The 19,736-nt window shown below is 47.6% G+C and overlaps 1 protein-coding gene across 4 annotated transcripts in view; it reads left to right on the top strand.

Moving 5' to 3' along the window:
• Window positions 1-19,736, top strand: part of MLXIP (MLX interacting protein) — a 65,608-nt gene that overhangs the window by 31,464 nt on the left and 14,408 nt on the right. For 2 of the 4 annotated variants that reach the window (XM_077875476.1, XM_077875479.1), the window contains exons 2-13: window positions 10,983-11,089; window positions 11,847-11,932; window positions 13,312-13,401; window positions 13,770-13,811; window positions 14,150-14,321; window positions 14,984-15,073; window positions 15,510-15,554; window positions 15,648-15,739; window positions 16,679-17,330; window positions 17,735-17,856; window positions 17,972-18,125; window positions 19,548-19,672. In XM_077875476.1, coding sequence (XP_077731602.1) covers window positions 10,983-11,089; window positions 11,847-11,932; window positions 13,312-13,401; window positions 13,770-13,811; window positions 14,150-14,321; window positions 14,984-15,073; window positions 15,510-15,554; window positions 15,648-15,739; window positions 16,679-17,330; window positions 17,735-17,856; window positions 17,972-18,125; window positions 19,548-19,672 — 1,777 coding nt within the window. The remainder of the gene's footprint in view (window positions 1-10,982; window positions 11,090-11,846; window positions 11,933-13,311; window positions 13,402-13,769; window positions 13,812-14,149; window positions 14,322-14,983; window positions 15,074-15,509; window positions 15,555-15,647; window positions 15,740-16,678; window positions 17,331-17,734; window positions 17,857-17,971; window positions 18,126-19,547; window positions 19,673-19,736) is intronic. The other 2 variants (XM_077875478.1, XM_077875480.1) reach the window with 1 other exon arrangement.

Below are 19,736 nucleotides of genomic sequence, written 5' to 3'. Positions count from 1 at the left end.
CTGCTGTTGGAAGTGTAAATTAGTATAAACTTCGATTCTTTGGAACAAAATTATAAATATACACATACTCTCTGATTCAGTTTTTAAGTTTCTAGGAATTTATCTTACAGAAACAGACATGCAATTTACACAAAAATGTAAGTAGCAGGATGTTCATTACAGCATTTTTTTTTTAAAGATTTTATTTATTTATTCATGAGAGACACAGAGAGAGAAAGAGAGAGAGAGAGGCAGAGACACAGGCAGAGGGAGAAGCAGGCTCCATGCAGGGAGCCCGATGTGGGACTCGATCCTAGGTCTCCAGGATCACCCCATGGGCTGAAGGCGGCACCAAACCGCTGAGCCACCTGGGCTGCCATAGCATTGTTTATAAAAGTGAAAAATAGAAACGTGTGTCCATTAGTATAAATGAATGTCTATTTATGGAGAAACAGTTAAGTAGATTGTGATAAATATATACAGCCGATAAAAAGAATATAAAACCATATTTATTGGCATAATAAGATACCTATAACATAAATAAAAATGGGTTATAAAACAGAATTATGATCCAACATATTTAACTATTATGTTTATTCATATATATGTATATTACAAGGACTTAAGGCCAACTACAAAGTTAGGGAGAATAGTCCACAAGACCGTCCTTGCTTCTAACACCAATGTATAAATTGAAGGAGTTCCCAAAACCATCTTCAAATTGAATAATTCTCAAGAAGTACTCACAGAACTTGCTGAAAACTTATATTCTTCATTACAATTTATTACAGGGAAAAGCTTCTATTGAATCAGCCAAGAGAAGGGGTGCATAGGGCAGAGTTGAAGAGGTGTTCAGATGCAGAACTTCTGGCTGTCCTCTTCTAGTGGCCTTACTTCCGTCTTGCCACAGTGTGTGACAGGGCACACAGAGAATTGCCAACCAGGGAAGCTCACCTGAGTCTTTGGTGTTCATAGTTTTTATGGGGTTCGATCACATACTGTGACCACTTTCTGGTCTCCAGCCCCTCCTGGAGATCTGGCTAATACCTTTAGTTATCAGTTCCTCTGGGGATTGGAACTGATACCTTGTGGTCCAAAGCCCCTATATCGGGAGTATCCTAAGACCAAAGCCCCCAGGCAAACAAAGACACTCCAGTCAGGCAGGACATTCCAGGGGCATAGATAGAGGTCACCTCCCAGGAGCCAAGGGCAAAGGCCAGACTCTCCTTGGATAAGGTTATTTCATTTCTTCACTACACAATATTTTCACCAAAATCTAGATAATAGTTATTTCTAGGTAGTGGAATTGCAGCTCACTTTGCATTTGTTTGTACTATTTTGTATTGTTTTGAATTTTCTTCCAGTGTGGGTGTATAATTTAAAATCAGTAAGACTAAAAAAGCTAAAAAAGAGATTAATGGAAACAATCTCTGGATGGGGTGGACGGGGGGAGCAGTGAAGCAATAAAAGAAATGATAAAGAAGACTTGTAGATATGGATGCACAAGTATATAACCTACTTATCTGAACATATGCTATATAAGAATTAAAACTCCAAAACTTAAGGGAAACATTTGCAGAAACATCACAGGTTAGTATTATGGTGTTACCAACATAGCAAGAGAAAAATGGCAAACATTTTAACATGTGAAAACTGAGTAAAATTTGTAGTCTAGTTAACCATAATATGCCAGAATTGGTTTCCTAGTGGTGAAATTGTGCTCACAGCTACAGAGGATGCCACCCTGGGAATAGCTGGGGACTCTTTGTGCTATTTTTATTTTATTTTTAAAGATTTTATTTATTTATTTATTTATTTATTTATTTATTTATTTATTTATTAGAGAGAAAGAACACAAGCAGAGGGAGCAGCATAGGGAAAGAGAAGGAGATTCCCTGCTGAGCAAGGAGCCTTGAGGCAGGGCTTGATCCCAGGACCCTGGGATTATGACCTGAGCTGAAGGCAGATACTTAACCAAGTCCCCCAGGCACCCCTTTCTGTACTTTTTACAACTTCCCATGAATCTACAATTATTTCAAAGTAAAAACTTTTTTAAAAGAGTTTTTAAAAAGACGCAACAGCTCATAAAGTAAAAGAGACACATGGCTAATGCACATTTTAAGTATTAAAATTTATTAACAAATGATGCAAACTGAAGTGACATACTGCTTTTTATTTCTTTAAATCTGGTCCCATACCCAGTCTAGAGGAGTCAGAACACCCTGGGTTCTAGACTCAAGTTTATTTTCCTGGCAAATAGATGAATCTGGCTTTAAATGGTACCCTATCCAGATCCTGCTCCTGCCGGAAAGTCCAGGCTTAAAGCTCAGCAACGTGCCCCAGCACCGACTGCTATTCAGTAGCGTGCCCCAGCATTGACTGTCACTCCCTCTGCCCTTCCACGTCTTACCTGTAATCCTCCCTGTAAGGTGGACATCATCACCATTTTATAGAAGGTGGGGCTTAGCTCATGTCATTTGTCCAGAAATGGAAACCACTCTTCTTTCCCTGTTGGCTTGGAAATGATATAAGCATGGCAGTGTCTGTCCCCTTGTAGAAGGCTAGAACACAGGAGAGAGTGCTCCCAGCAAGGACACAGGTCACCAGCATTCACAGACAGGGTGAAGGAGAGGTCACCACAGCAGCTACTCTGATTTTGCCTGGTTTCAACTCCTTCAAGTTGCTTTAATTTTTGAAGGTTGTAGAAATGATTACTCCCTGCTTTTACCAAAACAAACATAGACCCTCCCAAACATGCTCACACATGAGGGCAGATGCACACCTAGACGCACTAGCACATATGTATTCACAAGTGTGCTTATACACACACCATCACACATGCATACCACACACCTGCACACACATACATGCCTCACATATCACACACACTGTGTACACATTCGGTCATCTTGTCAGCAGGACAGACCTGGGACCAAGACCTCAGGATACCATGTTCCTGCCTTGCTGTGTTTGCCCTTAGAATCTGCTTCTCCAACAGAACTTTCTCTGAATATAAAAAAATAAAATAGACACCAAGCAACCCACAAGGAGGATGGATTGCAGGTACAGTGGAGAGGACCCATGTTTAGGCATGGGAGCAGGGCCTGACAACCTCACGAGTTTCCTTTGGGAGGAGGCTCTCCTTGGGCAGAAGGCCCAGGGCAGAGGCCCACGGCTCAGGCAATTCTATTAAACACATTGCCCTTCTCCTGCCATGCCTCTTGCTGTGCGTGCTCCCCACGTCTTGGCTCCTCAATGAACCTTTGTCTGTCTGGAGCCTGTTAGTTTTGGCTCCTAGCAGCCTGTGGAATCAGGCCCAGATCCCAGGAAAGCCAATAGAGACCGCTCTTTTGAAGAAAAAGAATCCTGAGAGACTCAGGATTGAGAAAAAGAGAAAAAGAGAGACCAGTCTGAGCATTATGCATCCACTCACTCATTAAAGAAACCACTTACTAAGCATTAACCTCATATTTGGGTCTAGTTCTCAAAACTGACTTGCACATAAATTTTGTATCTGCTTATGTGATTAATTGCCATCACCAATTAACTAGAAGCCTAATTGACAAGAAGCCCTATTAGAAAGTCTTGAACTATACCTGGTATTTTTGCCTTATTTACTTTGAAAAAATAACATATTCTTGTATTATATTTAAGCAGTATAAATCAGTAAACAGTGAAAACTAATTCTCCAACTGAATCCCTTAATCTCTGCTTTAGCTCTCTGAAGGGAAATCACTGTTTCCCTGTCCCTGTTTCTGAGACTAACTGACAGGCAGTCTCCGTCCTGCCACCCCCCCACCATCTCCCTCTGTGCCTTGTGTGCCTATCTCCCTGTTACAAATACACGTGGCGGCCATGGCTGTGCATCTTGCACCTTAGTTTTCTTCTCATTTCATGCAACTTGTTGATCTTGCCTGTAAATCAGCGCATAAAATGTATGCTGTGATTTTAGTTGCTCCATAGTGTCCATCTGTGTGGATACAGCACAGTTGTTGTTTTTTTAAAGATTATATTTATTTATTTGTGAAAGATGCAGAGAAAGAGAGGCAGAGACACAGGCAGAGGGAGAAGCAGGCCCCATGCAGGAAGCCCGATGTGGGACTCGATCCCAGGACTCCAGGATCACGCCCTGGGCTAAAGGCAGGCGCTAAACCTACAGCACAATTTTTAAACCATTTTGCTTTGATGAGTGTGTACATTTCCAGCCTTTTGCTGCCACGTCAGTACTGCCGTGTGATGTCTTCCCATGTGTGTCCTTGTGCATGTGTGAGTCTGCAGAATCAGGTCCTGGCAGTGGAACTGTGAGTCAAAGGGATGTGCATTGAAAGTGTTGACACACTCTGCTTGTCCTCCAGCCATCCTTCTGTTCCCAGTGCCAGCTTAATGATCAGAACTCTTTCCCCTGCCAGAGTGCTAAATTGTTAGGGAAATGAAACAGAAGTTGATCCCCAGCAGCACTATTCATGATAGCCAAAAGGTGAAACAACAAATGTCCATCAGTGGGTGAAACAATAAACAAATGTGGTCTGTCCACCCAGTGGGATATGATTCGACCATGGAAAGGAACGAAGTACTAGGACATCTTACAATGTGGATGACCCTTGAAATTAGTGTGCTTGGTAAAAGAAGCCACACACAGATGGCCACCTATTTTATCATTCTGTTTACATGAAATGTCCAGAAGAAACAAACTCAGAGAGACAAAGTAGATTAATGGTTGCCAGGGCAGGGGGAGGAAGAAACGGGGAGTGACTGCTCCATGAGTACAGGGCTTCCTTTTGGGGTGATGAAAACTGTTCTGAACCTAAGTAGCAGTGATGGGCACACAGCATTATGAATGTGCTTAAAGCCACTGAATCATATGCTTTAAAATGGTTCAAATGGTAAATTCTATGTTATATGTACTTGACCACAATAAAGAAGAGTGAATAAATGGTAGTCAGACAAAATATTACCTTTATGGTTGACCAAGCTGAGGGTATGATTTACAGATGAACCCCAGACTGTTTCCAGGCAGTATGGGCAGTCCTGGACTAGGACGGGCCCCATCTGCCACCCCAGGCTCTGTAGGAGAACAGGAGAAATGGCAGCTTGCTCCTAAGAGGAGCGGAGGGGAAGGGCCTGGACCACGCACTCCAGTTCCTCCTTCTACACTCAGGATAACATACCCACTCTACCTCGCCAAGTGGGAATAAGGAGGCAGGACTAGGGAGGTCTTGCTACTGGGGGTCCAGGAAGCATTTCTATGAATGGCAAAGAAATACTGCTCTGTAACAAGCAAGTATGGTTCAGCGCAAATGAATGGGCTCCACGCCTCTTCTGGGACCTATAGCGACAGATCCTAGAGCCCTCTGCATGCTTTCTTCTAGAGAGAATGATCTGACTAGGAGTTAGGAGTTAATCTTACCTGGTATGGACAGAGTCCATCCCATCTGGTCCCACCTACCCCTGTTCTTCTTAATTTCAGCACCTGTCTGTGCAAAGCTTGCACTTTAATTTCCATTCCAAAGCAGTCTCTTGCCAGACCTCTGAAGAAGTCAGGGTTTGCTAGTCTATCCAACAACAGGTGTTTGTTTGTTTTTAAGATTTATTTACGGGAAGAGGGGCAGAGGGAGAGAGAGAGAGAAAACTCAAGCAGACTCCCCACTGAGTGAAGAGCCTGATGCAGGGCTCGATCCATGACCCTGAGATCATGACCTGAGTTGAAACCAAGAGTCAGCTGCTTAACCAGCTGAGCCCGTCAGGCGCTTCCCACCAATAGTTTTGAGAGACCTTTGTTGTATTCTGAATTTCCTATTTCAGGTCTGGAGCCTGTCTCCTAGGAGAGTGTCCATGGCAGGACAGTGTGAAGATTTTTCATTATGGAAAAGGTTAGCACTCACTTAGTAGCTCTGTATTTAAAAGTGCTTTCTGTGTGCCAGGCACTGTGCTGGGATGAGTCAGCCCTAGACCTTGGCCTTCCCAAGGTCTAGTTTGTAGTTTGGAGGAGAATCTTGAGGTCATTGTTCTGACAGGGAAGCCCATGGGGCGTGTAGGAGGGCAGTTTGGGGAGGTGAGGCCAGAAGAGGGCTTTGTTTATCGAGGAGAAACCAGTAGTCTTAGAAATTTTTGTAGTGTGTTTCTGGTTACACTTTAAAGAAGGAATGTGGTAGGGCCCCTAGGTGGCTCAGTCAGTCAAATGTCCAACTCTTGATTTAGGCTCAGGTCATGATTTCAGGGTTGTAAGATTGAGCCCTGTGTTGGGCTCTGTGCTGAGCTGTGCTTAAGATTCTCCCTCTCTCTCCCTTTCCCCCACCCCACCCCTAAAAAGAAGGAATGTAGCATAATCCTTAAGCCAAGAAATACCCCCATCAGCCATGTCTGGAGAATTTTTTAATGTGGGGCAGGGTTGGGGGGAGAAGAAGCCTGACTACTGATGCTTTCTGGGGCTACTGCTCTAGAGAGCTCTGTCAAGGAGCTGCACGTTCCCTTTTAGAAGTGTATAGAGCAGCCCTTCCTAGTAGGTTCCCTGGCAAACTAGACATTGGGTATCCCCCATGAAAAGGATCCAGTCCAGGTTTGGTCTGTGGATGTCTGCATAAGGAATGTCTCCTGTCCCCTCCTTGAAGATTGACAGTGACATCAGTGCACCAAAGGCTCTGAGAAGCCTATCAGTGAAGAAACTTAAAGATTAATTTATCCTCAGGGATGCCTGGGTGGCTCAGCAGTTGAGCGCCTGCCTTCAGCTTATAGCATGATCCCAGGTCTGGGAATCGAGTCCCACAATGAGCTCCTTGTGAGGAGGAGCCTGTTCTCCCTCTGTGTCTCTGCCTCTGTGTGTGTGTGTCTCTCGTGAATAAATAAAAATCTTAAAAAAAAAAAAAAGAAAGAAATGTATCCCCACATTTTTCTAAAAATGTGTCTATGGATTCCTTTTTCCTTTGTAGTACCTTGATATATGTATAGAACTGTATGTGCTGCTTCATATCTTGTCTTGAAATTTCTGTGGGCAAGGGGTGGTCAATCACCATAACATCCTAGTTGCTCTTTCACTGTCTCTACTTTCGTGGGTGTTTTAGGTTTTGGTTTGGGACTCACTTCTTTTTTTTTTTTTTTTTTTTAATCTTTTTTTTAAAAGATTTATTTATTTATTTATGAGAGACAGAGAGAGAGAGACAGAGAGGCAGAGACATAGGAGGAGGGAGAAGCAGGCTCCATGCCGGGAGCCTGACGTGGGACTTGATCCTGGGACTCCAGGATTGCGCCCAGGCCAAAGGCAGGTGCTAAACCGCTGAGCCACCCAGGGATCCCCTGGACTCACTTCTTTGTGTTGGTTGAGCACCACCTGTTGACTGTGGAGGTATTACAGGAATCTGAGACGATGATGCGGAACCAGTTGTATATTCTGAACTCCTATGTATTTGTGCTGAGGTTTGACCAAATTTGACAAACATCAAGGAAAAGCGAGCTATTTCAGCAAGCGAAGAGGAAGAAAAGGAGAACCCCAAACTGCCCTCTGTCCAGTTTGGTTTCTTGCCCGCAGGGTTTGAGCTCTCTTTGCATCTTCCCACCTCTTCATTGTATGTAATTGAAGATCCAGTGTCATCTGATGTCTTTGAGAAGATGGCCTTCTGCACACATCAGCCACTTTTTTTTTTTTTTCTTAACAAAGCAGGGGTGAGGTTCGGTTTGTAGTTAAGTGCAACAGTCAGTTCTCAACAGAACACTGCAGGACACCAAAGGTTGTTCTCTTCCCCAGGGTCCTTGTTCCCACTGCAGCCCTTGTACTTCTGTCCTCCGCTGCCATCTCTGGAGGTGGCGAACACCTCCTCAGGATGCCACAGAGAAAGCGGCCTTTGAATCCTGGCTTCAGCATGAGGAAGCTATCAATTACAGAAAAAGTGTTTTTTTCCCCTTAAGGAGGTAAAAACAGGGACAGTTTTTTGTTCTGTTTTGTTTTGTTTCCTGGAACCACCTTCCAAGTTGCTGGGAGGTCTTGCAGAGGAGGGGAAAGAGGGTTGGTTTTGCCAAGCTGTGGCACCTGATCTGTGTGCTGTGTGCTCTGCTCTCCAGCCTGGCATAAATCACCCCACACACCTCCCACCGGCCTCGTGCAGGAAGGAGCTCTTGACCAGGCGTGTTGTTGCTCACCTCAGGGCCATCACAGGCAGGCAGAAGAGCAGCAAGGACCACGCCCTATCTCGGGGTTGAACCCAGTTTCCTTATCCTCCAGATGGTACCCGAGATGTCATCTCCTCCAGAAAGCCTCTCCTGACTATTCAGACTGGCTTGGTTATGCGACTTTATGCTCCCACAGCCATCTGCTCTTCCTTGTGACCCCTCAGCACCTGATATGCTCCAAAGGGGTAGGACCTCATGTGCCCCTTCTGTTCCTGTCCTCCATTTGTAGCATTCATCCCTTGTCCAATGAGTGAGTGAGACCCAGTGCCTGCCTTTAAAGCACTTAGACCTCTGACCAGGTCTTTGTTCACTGGTATCAAGGGTGGGACTGTGGGCGTCACCTTTTTCCTCTTGTGGAGAAGGAAGAGCCGCATCACAGTAGGGACAAACACAAAAGAAAGGACTTCTCAAGTCAGGAGCTGTGAAAACTCCGGGCTTTCACTTAATAACTTAAATCCAGATAATTGAGGTGGTTATGAATAACATTTTGCTGTAGGGTTTACCAGTTGTATGTGTCTAAGTGTATATGTACATACACACAACACTGTCTCTCATTTAATCCTTATTAAAACACTCTGGAGGAGACGGTATCATCTTGAGTTTACCCAGGAAGCTGGTGTGTCAAACAAGTTACCTGCCTGCAAAAACTGCCCACTACAGCAGAGGCTCAAGACCTGGGTGCTAGCTGCTGGCCACTGAACCTAAGTGAAAGTGGACCACTTAGAGGTGGGTTAGGAGTACCTTTGGACTGGGAAGAAATGGCAAGGAAAGTATCTGACAGGTTGGAAGCATCCAACCCTCTGTCTGTTCCTCAGATTCTGTAAGGGCGTCCTATGACATTTTCTCTCTGGGGACCATGGCCTTCTGGCCTGTGTGCTTCAAAGCCTGGCTCACTGAGTTAGGTGGGAGAGGCACGAGGTCTTTGCCAGGTCCACAGCCAGGGGTTTTGCTTTTTAACCCAGATTCTCAGGTTTAGGTAGGATTTACTGCTTGGATACTATCTTTGGAGACCCCATTGCTGTTCCTCACGAGATTTCTGAGTGGGTTTGCAGAAGAGGCAGAGCCAGGGCTCACAGTCAGAACCACCAGAACCCCTAGGGTATAGACTAAAGATCATGCCTTGCCCATCTCAAGCCTTCTGAAAAAGGGAAGGCCTGGGCCAACTGCCCAGAGGTGGCTTCTGACACACACTTAGAAAACTAAACTGTCTGAGAAGGCTGTGCCACTGGGAAGTGTTCCTCATCTGCTGCTGTTAGCTTGATGTGCAAGGACTCCTTAACTCATCCACAGAAGAATTAATCCAAGGCCCTGCTATATACCAGGGTCTATGCTGAGTACTTAAGGTGATACCTGATGGGCCCTCCCCTCAGCAAGCTGCAGGGTACTGCATGGAGGTTTGGTTGTGGGCACCGCTCTATGTGAGTGCCACCTTTGAGTTTGATTGGTGCTCAGGGACCCTGAAGGAGTCATCAGCAAAGGTGAGGCCAGTGCCAGCACAGAGGAGATTGTATTGGAGTAGATGGCAGAAGGAGCTCCCTGAGCATGAGGACCATGTGTGCACAGGTCTGGGGGCAAGAGAGGGCCCCACAGGCTTGAAGGCCAGTGGGATATTTGTGTGCCCATATTCTAAGTGCTTCTTGGGGACTGGTGGCAGAGGAGGTGGAGCTTGGCTTTCTTTCTTTTTTTTTTAATTTTTTTTTTTATTATTTATATATGATAGGCACACAGTGAGAGAGAGAGAGAGAGAGGCAGAGACACAGGCAGAGGGAGAAGCAGGCTCCATGCACCCGGAGCCCGACATGGGATTCGATCCCGGATCTCCAGGATCACGCCCTGGGCCAAAGGCAGGCGCTAAACGGCTCCGCCACCCAGGGATCCCAGGAGCTTGGCTTTCATTCATTTGCCAGCAGATTTCTCTTTTTTCTTCCTGCCTTGGCCCCCGTCCCCACTTTATTGGGTTGTAACTGACATACAGCATTGCATAGATTGAAGTAAGGTGTACAATGTGATGACTTGATATATTGAAAAATCAGAAGATTTTTAACTTTAATTATGGAATTTTTTTAAAAAAGATTTTATTTATTTATTCATGAGAGACAGAGAGAGAGAGGTGCAGAGACAAGCAGAGGGAGAAGCAGGCTCCATGCAGGGAGCCCGATGTGGGACTTGATCCCAGGTCTCCAGGACCACACCCTGGGCTGAAGGTGGCACTAAACCGCTGAGCCACCCGGGCTGCCCTGATTATGGACTCTTTAAAAAGATTTTATTGGGATGCCTGGGTGGCTCAGCAGTTGAGCATCTGCCTTCAGTTCAGGGAGTGATCCCCAAGTTCTGGGATCTAAAATCTTTAGATTTTATTTATTTATTCATGAGAGACAGAGAGGGTAGGGGCAGAGACAGAGGCAGAGAGAAGCAGGCTCCCTGCAAGGAGCCCGACTTGGGACTCAATCCTGAGACCCCGTGATCATGCCCTGAGCGGAAGGCAGACACTCAACCGCTGAGCCACCCAGGGTCCCATTAATTATGGAGTATTTAAAAGACAAGTCAAAGTTGATAGACTGATAGTGAACCTGTATGCTGTTGTCCCACTCCAACACTTACCAGCCTGTGGCCAGTCTTGTCCCCTCTGAGCTGATACCACCACTGTTCCCACCTCCCCCCTTCCCTACTGTGGATCACTTTGAAGAAATCCCAAAGTGATTTGTGTCTTCTATTAAGCCTAGCCTATGGCTTGTGATGGATTAATCCAGAATTTTGAGGCCTGGAGTGAGTGGGTGGTGCTTTTTAATTTCATTTCATTTTCAGAGGAACCACTAAGTTTCCCTCTTTGTCTTACCTTTCAGTGGGAAGTTGGTGTCTCCAAAGTGGAAGAATTTCAAGGGCCTGAAGCTCCAGTGGAGAGACAAGATCCGGCTTAATAATGCCATCTGGCGGGCGTGGTATATGCAGTGTGAGTCCTATATGGGCTTCTGGCAGGAGGGAACTGCAGGGACCCCAAGGTTCTACCACCTGGAGGCCTTTGCACTTGGGCCCCCAGAGCCCACTTATCAAACATTATGCCTCAAAAGGAAGCCTCTCTTGGACTATCTGCAGCAGTAGGAAATCAAGCCCAGATCCTAATGAACTGGATACTTCTCAGGTGTCAGGCACAGGGGACCAGTCACGTGGTCTGTGTCGTGTTGTTGCCCATAATCTGCAGGAGACAGATGTGTTAGCCAGGTGCTCATAGCATAATATGCTCACTATTAGGTTGGACGCTTGGGCTCAGTGTTGTAAAGGCAGAGGAGGACAGAGGGGTTACTTCTTTTCAGGAGAGTCAAGGAGGTTGTAGCAGAGAGATGACATTTGAAGAGTCAAGGAACAGTTCCTATTTTCAGCAGGTCAAAGAAGATGCAGACCCAGGCCTTATTCTATCTCTAGCTAGCTTTGTGCCAGTAGATCTGGTGAGCTTTGCAGGAGGTCAACATGCTTGGGGAATGCTTAGGTTAGGCTGATGTTTCTCTTGATAAGCGACTTCCTTTCTTACTGATGAGCTACTGACTACTGACAGATTCTTTTCCTTTATTCTCTGAAATCTCATTTTCAAGGGAAGGAGAAGGAAAGAACACTTGGGAGGGTCCCACCCTGAGGGAGATGTGGACTGAGGGGCTAGAGACTCCTTCAGGGTCTTGGTCATAGTGATGATGTCTCATCTTTTCTCTGCCCAGATTTGGAGAAGCGCAAGAATCCTGTGTGCCACTTCGTCACTCCACTAGATGGCTCTGTGGAAGTAGATGAGCATCGCAGGCCAGAGGTACTTGGCTCGTGACCATCAGTAACTGGAAAGGATCTGCCTAGGGAGAAGTGACTCTCTCAGGGCTGGGAATAGCGGTTAGCTCCTGCAGGGGGAGTAAGGGGCACAGGGAGAAGGTCTGGCTGTGCTGTGCTGGCAACCATGGTGACCTTGCAAGGATCAGGATGTGAAAGCCTACAGAGGCTCCCCTCTTCTCAGGCTGGGCTGACTCAAAGACTGAGGGGTTCTCCCATTGGGGCTTACTCTTCTCTGTCTCTTAACATTGGTATCTCTCTGGAAGTCAGCAGGAAGGCCATCTGGGCTCTTTACAAGGCAGAAGTCTTTAACAGGTAAAGAATGACCTCAAGATCTTTATATACTGAGATGGAAAGATGCTGAAGAAATAGTAAATGAAAAAAAAAGCAAGTTGTGCAGCAGTATTTTAGCAACTTTATGTTAATTTTTTAAAGTGTGTATTTATGTAATTATATGCGTGTAGGAAAAGTCTAGAAGGATATACAGAATCCTTTATTTGTACCTGTACCTTGGGGGAGGGTAATTAGAGTGAGGCAGGTACCCTTTATGCCCTTCTGCATTGTTTTAATGTTATCCAACCATGTCTCACTGTTAGAATAAAAGGGGAAACAATTAGAAAGTAACCCAATGAAAGACCCTTTGCAATGGAATGTGATCCAGTATTGGATAATATTAAGAAATACCAATTTGGTAGGTCTGGTGATAATACTGTATTGCTCATTGTGAAGATTCTTCACTGTCAGACACACAATGAAGTACTTTTAGGTGAAATTTTGTGGGTCTTATGACATCTTGGAATTGCTTTAATATATTCCAGCCATAAACAAACAAACAAAAAAAGCTGTAAACAGCCATAAACCTGAAAGTGAGGCAGGTTCTCTGAGGCAGTCGTGCCTTCTTTGTCACTAGAGGTCTTCAGGGATATGATAGAAGGGGCTCACTTGCATGATGGGAAGGTTGAAGTAGCTCCTCTTGAAGTCACTTTCCATCTAAAATTTCACCCTTTGAAAATGTGGCAGAGTCTCCTGGGTAAGGGCATTCCATGCTACCCCTGTGATTTGTAGGGCTTTTCCAGTGCCTGGGTGCGGACCTTCTCCCTCTTCCCTACCTGAGCACTCTCTCTGACCTCTGCTACCGAACCGTGCTTGGTTATCTGAGGTCATGAAGTAAAAGCACATCTTTAGGGTAGAGGCTAGTCGTAGCTCAGAAGAGGTGGGACACTTTGTAAATGAAATTCTATGCATGTGGTAGGGTTCTCTGAGCTGGATTGCCTGGGGCTGACTGACAGTGTCAGATGAATCTTTATTTTCAGGTTGAGTTCTGACAATCACCCTCTTTTGATTCAAATCTGTATCTCTTCACAGGCCATCACCACTGAAGGGAAGTACTGGAAAAGCCGCATTGAGATTGTGATCCGGGAATATCACAAGTGGAGAACCTACTTCAAGAAAAGGGTATCTAGTTTGGGCTTCAAGAAGGGTGTGTTCAGGAAGCCCCCATAGGGGAGGGAAGGCTCTAAGTACTGTGTTCAGACAACTGGCCCATCACTGCCCCTGTGGAACCCAGTGTTCCAGCCCAGCCCAAGTGATGGGCTTACTTTGGCCGTTATCTGTGGTCTCAGTTTCTCTCACTGCTAGTTATTCCACAAACACTGGTTGCAAATCTCTTCTGTGTCCAGCCTGGGTTCAGGAATGACAGAGAGCAGGATCCCTCATGTGCCTCCCAGGGAGAAGAGGCCTGGATACTTCCAAGAGGAGAGGCTGAGGGCCTCCTTCCCTCCCAGCACCCCAGGTGACCACCATGTCTCCCCTTTTCTCCACAGCTACAGCAACACAAGGATGAGGACCTTTCCAGCCTGGCTCAGGTGAGTGAGTGTGGGGGCCGTGAGGACCTCATAGGAACCCTCCTTTGACAAGAAACAGCAATGATGTGGGTGGCCTGACAGTGAAGCCCGCAGCAGGAGGTGGTGAGGTCATGGACTATCTCTATAGCTCCAGGAGGGGCTGCCCTGCTTCTCACCTGGAGGCCATGCAGGGCAAGGAAACAGGACAGTTTTCCCTGCTTCATGCATTCACCTCATCTTTTACAACAACCCTTACAGCTCTATAAAATAGGGTAACATACTTGCCTTGTGTGAGTGATTGGGAATTTTGAGTTCACTAGTGCCCCTTTGATTTTTTCTTCCCCCTCTGTTGGCGGTAGGATGATGACATGCTTTATTGGCACAAACGTGGGGATGGATGGAAGACCCCGGTCCCCATGGAGGAGGACCCACTGCTGGACACAGACATGCTCATGTCAGAATTCAGTGACACCCTCTTCTCAACGCTTTCCTCACACCAGCCGGTGGCCTGGCCCAACCCCCGGGAAATAGGTAACCCATCCCTAGATCCTTGACTTTGAACACATAGCTGGCTTCCTTCTCTGCCAGCTCTCCTCAACCCAGCGCCCCAGGGCAGGATTGGCTAACCTCACCGGCATCTGAGGGCCACGTGCACTGAGTAGATGGGAACTGTAGGGGGGCCTTCCTAGGCAGCTGTCAGGCCCATGATGCCCCTGTGAGAAGACAGTGGGGATTTGGCCTGAATCAATTTTGTATTTCTGATACTGTCCCCTTAGCAGAGGATTTGTGCCTAGGCCAAGTGACAGGGCCTCTGACTCACTGGGAGGAAAATCAGAAACATTTCTGGGCATGACTTTTACCTGGCAGCATTCAGGCATCCAGTGAACACCTCAGGGAAGAGCCCATGACTAAGAACTGGGGATCTCTGCATAGCTGTTCACAGCTTCCTGGGAGTGTCTGTTCCCTGATCCTTATTTTACTTTTCTTATAAAAACTCTTTTTCCTGCCTTCTGAGGGTGGAGAATAGCCACAAACCCACAAGAAGGTAGAAATTCCAGCCAGCCGCCTGCATTTCTCCTTGGAAGAATCTAGAATGTAAACAGGGCCAGGAGAATCCATTCCATGCCTTTTATATGTTATTGCAGCATTGAGAAGGCAGAATGATTCCTCTGTCTCCTTTCTGATTCTTACAGCACATCTGGGAAACGCAGACATGATCCAGCCGGGGCTGATTCCTCTGCAGCCCAATCTGGACTTCATGGACACTTTCGAACCCTTCCAGGGTGAGGACAATGGGGCAGAGAGAGTGTGGCTGCCTGGATCTCCATTTGCCCAAGATAAAGCACACTGGTGCTTCCCTTCATGGAGGGAACTGTTAGAATTGGCAAGGGGGGAGGACTTAAAATTTTTCCAGAACTACCTTTTTTTTTTTTTTTTTTGGTAGTAATTGCAAGGTCTGGGAAGCTTTTGTGCCACAGGGCTCTCTGAAGGGAATTGCCATTCTCACTCCTGTGGTCTCAGATCCTCAGGTTTGCCCAGGACCGTAAGCAGTTCTCCCTGTAGGCAGCAGAGGGCGCTGGCAGCACAGCTGCCTCCCAGCAGTGTCCTGCAGTTAGAACTGGGCTTGTAAGAGCCACGGAACGCCAGGCTTGGGAGTATTTCAGACCCCACACTAGTTGCCAACATGAGCGGTTCCAATCAGAGGGCCTCTTTCTGCAGAGTTACCTCAGGGGGGAACACCCTCTGGCCATTGCATTCCTCTGGGTAAGATGGAGTTCAGTGCCTGATTTATTTGGATCTTAATTCAAGGATGTTATGGGCACACAGAGCTCAAAAGCACCTGATGTTGTCTTTCAGACCTCTTCTCTTCCAGCCGCTCCATTTTTGGTTCCATGCTGCCTGCTCCTGTCTCAGCACCTGCACCAGATCCCAACAGCCCTCCTGCTCAGGTAGAAGGAGCTGGGGAGAGGGGGCCCAGGGCTAGGCTAATGAATAACCATACAGTCATAAGCAAAGTGCTAGGGCTTGCTAGATCTAGTGCTGCACACATAGAATGCGTAAAGAAGTTATTATAGCCCTCCTTGAAGGCAGCCATAGATCTCTAAGAGTTGGGAGCTATCCATAAACATGTACTCCTACCTGAGGCTGCATGTAACCTGTGTGCAGTGAGCTCTGTTCTGACCAGTTAAGAGAGGATTAGCAAAGGAAAACATGAATTGCTAATAAAAAGAAGTTCCATGTATTTCTTTTACTTTTTACTTAATAATTAACACAAGTTGTTTATCAGGTGCTGGGGCTGCAGAACTGAGTGAGGCACAGCTCTTCACCCTTAGGGGCTCTCAGACCGACACCTGTATCCAGTTAGACACCAGAAACCTGGCCCCATCTTCTTCCATCTGGCTCTGGGAAGAATTTCTTCTATAGAGACTGAGATCCTGACAATTGATTCCTTATAGCGTTTCCCTTTTAGGAGGAGGTGACCTCTAGAAGTTGATACATGAAACTGTCCTGAGGGAACCCCATGAGCAGCTGTGCTCCAGGCTGCTTGTGCTCTGTAACACAAGACGGCTGGGTCTTTGCAGGGGGGGGGAACCCCTGCTGGACTCTAGAAACAAGATATTCCCAGGCCAAGAGCCAACTGTGTGCAGTCATTTTGTCTGAGCTCTGTGTTATCATTTAGTCCCTAATGGAAACAAGACCCCTGTGGACGCCTAGAGAGATATCTCCATTCCCCCCAGATTAGCAGTAATGGGGATGGGAGCCATCGCCTCATCCCTCTATCCAAATGTTCTGCTCAGGAGCCCAATGTACATTGTTAGACTTGTGTTATGTCGTACCAGGAAGTGACAGCAAGTTGTGTGATCCATCATTTGTCCTTCCTTTCTCAGGAGACCATCCTGCCAACCAGCACGCTCCCCACTGTGAGCCTCCCCGATAGCCTCATAGCACCTCCTGCAGCCACCGCCTTGGACCCCACGGATCGGCAGGGCTGTGAACGAGCCCCGCGGCCCGGAGACCCCTTTATCCAGCCTACGGACTTCGGTCCCCCTGCACCACCCCTGAATGTCCCTCAGCCTTTCCTTCCTGTGTTCACCATGCCCTTGCTGTCTCCCAGCCCTGCCCCAGCACCTACTTCTCCTGCCCTGCCTTTAGCCCCGCCCCCTGCCACTGCCTTGAGCCCCTCGGCTCCACCTACCTTCCTGCATCCGAAGTTTGCTGGCGCCAGCAAGTCACCCTCCGTCATCACACACACGGCCTCTGCCACTCTCACCCATGATGCGTCTGCCACCACCTTCAGCCAGAGCCAGGGCCTTGTCATCACAACCCACCACCCCACACCCTCGGTGTCCCCCTGTGGCCTGGCACTGCCTCCAGCTACCCGGCCGCCAACTGCTGGGCCTCCCCAACCCTGTTTAACTTTTGTGCACCCCAAGCCTGTCTCTTTGACTGGGGGAAGGCCCAAGCAGCCCCCCAAAATAGTGCCTGCTCCCAAACCAGAGTCTGTGTCCGTGGTATTGAAGAATGCTTGCATTGCCCCAGGTGAGTCAGGTGGAGGGAAGCCAGAGTCTAGTCTTCCCTTCCCGAGGGATATTTCCCTGTCTCCAAGGCTTGTAGACTTGTGACACATATTGTGAAACGAAAGTGTTCCAGTCTACTACATGTGTGTGATCTAGTTAGTCTATTGTCTACTCTGTATTGTTCTTTTAAAGTTAGTCTCGACCCAGTTTGAAAAAGCATGATCTGGGTGATATCTTTCCTGGGTCTGTAATCTGTCCCCTTCAAGGAGAAGTTGCAAAACGAATGTCAGGTATCCCAGTGGTTTTGTCTTTCTGTGCCCTGTGGTAAGGAAGGCAATGTCTTAGCAGCAGGAGAGGGGTCGATGCTGCTTCTGGGGTGCCCCACAGCTTGGGGGGGGCCTCACTCTCACCTTCTTGTTCTGGTAGCTGCCTTTTCAGGACAACCACAAGCAGTGATTATGACATCAGGCCCTCTGAAGAGAGAAGGGATGTTGGCTTCTACTGTGTCCCAGTCCAATATGGTCCTCACACCTACTGCCATTGCCCGGGTGAGGGGTCCCTGGACAGACGCTCAGCATCCTTACCACCCCAGCATGGCCCTACTCTTGGATGGTCTTCACCTGACATGATCAGGGGTGACCTCTCTCTTCTGTGTTACCTCAGGGTCCTGGAGTCACGGAGTTCCACAGTGGCATCCTGGTGACAGACCTTGGCCACACCACGAGCAGCCAACCTGCCCCTGTCTCTCGGCTCTTCTCTCCAAGCACGGTGCAAGACTCCCTGGTGAAGGGCGAGCAGGTCCCTGCCACGGGTTCTAGTGAGTGCGCATTCCAGGCAGAATGGTCGGGACTTGATGAGTGAAACGAGCATGCCCACACCTGGATCAGGGAGACGGCTCATGAGGTTCCCCAGGATTGAGGCTGGACTTCCAGAATGTGCAGTCAGGTCTTATAAACCTGCCCACAGTGCTCAGCATAGTACCAGGTCATCTACAGTAGCAGAAAAGTGGCAAGCATGTGCATGGCAGACAACTAGAGTGCATGGGGAACACCCCTCTGCCCTCCTTCAGAAAGGCCTGGCTCTGAGCTGCCAGTTCTGATCCAGAAAACGGAAGCCACCCAGGCATATCTTCACATCAGTGTGGTCATCCCTTAGCTTTCAAGCACCTTGCATCTCTTGAGCCCATTTCTATGCCATGGGCCGTCCATTGGCAGGACAGTTGAGGGAGAACTGATTTTGCCCAGTGAAGAGCCACGAAACCAGGGATAAATGATTTGCTTGAGGCTGTGCCCATGGTGGTGGGGGTAGAACCAGAACCCAGGCTTCCTCCTTTCAGATGCCACATCAGTGAGGGAGACCAAAGATGCCTTTTTGTCTCAAGTAAACCAGAACATGGCTTCTCCTGGAGCTCTATGTAAACAGTTGTCCTCCCTAAACAGTCCAGGAGACCGGAGGAGGAAAAGTCTCTGCCTACAGAGATCAGAGAGTAGAGAGACTTTGGTCAAGGAGGGTTGGATGAATAAGGCCACCAGTCTGGAAAGCTAAAGACAAAGACTAGTTACCAGTCATGCCTTTACAGTGGTGTAAGTTAGGCCTCAGGTACCATAGCATTACCCTGTCTGCCGAGCTGCAGAACCCTGGGCATTGGAGCCAAATAGGGAAGCTGAGAGAATGGAGAGGGGTTGGGGGGCAATGGCCAGTGCCACAGAAAGGTATGTACTGGGGCACTCTGGGGAGGCATGCATGGTGGCCCCGGGGGGCTCAGGGGCTCCTGAGAGATGCCAATGACCAGGGCATGGCTGGTGTGGCAGTGGGTGAGATTGAAAATACAAGAGAACAGATATGTAGAGTTGAAAGAATAAAATAAGCAGGTATGGTAAGAAGTAGAGCCTTAATGAAGTTGTAGAAACCGCAGGCGGCCTCCAGCTGGCTTGTTAGGCTGGGTGAGTAGTCAGGCCTCTTCTCAAAACTCTCCATGTCCCCCAAAACATGTGGCTGGCCAAGCTCAGGCCCTGTTCCTACCCCATGTCCTGCCAGCCTTCTCCAGGTCTTATCCACACCTAATAGAACCCTCCTTGGGATGTCAGCAAGGATTTCTCCAGTTTTTGCTCTGGGGTCACTGTGGGAGGTTCCACATGGGTTTCTAGGGTTTGGGATGTACAGGGGTTCCTTCCTGGGTGAGCACTGTCTCAGCTGCTGCAGCCAGCCATATCCTAAGAGGAGTCTCTGTTCTTCACAGGTCGAGATTGCCCAAACTCAGGGCAGGCCTCTCCATGTGCTTCTGAGCAGAGCCCCAGTCCCCAGTCGCCCCAGAATAACTGCTCAGGGAAATCTGCAGACCCCAAAAATGTGGCTGCTTTAAAGGTATCACAGGTCTCTCTTGGGTCTTGATTTCCTTGGAGAGATGGGCAGAGGGGCAAGGAGGAAA

The sequence above is a fragment of the Canis aureus genome, chromosome 27, assembly GCF_053574225.1.
Source record: "Canis aureus isolate CA01 chromosome 27, VMU_Caureus_v.1.0, whole genome shotgun sequence".
Lineage (NCBI taxonomy): Eukaryota > Metazoa > Chordata > Mammalia > Carnivora > Canidae > Canis > Canis aureus.
Note: the sequence above shows the minus strand (reverse complement) of the source record. Positions and strands in the feature narration are given on the sequence as shown.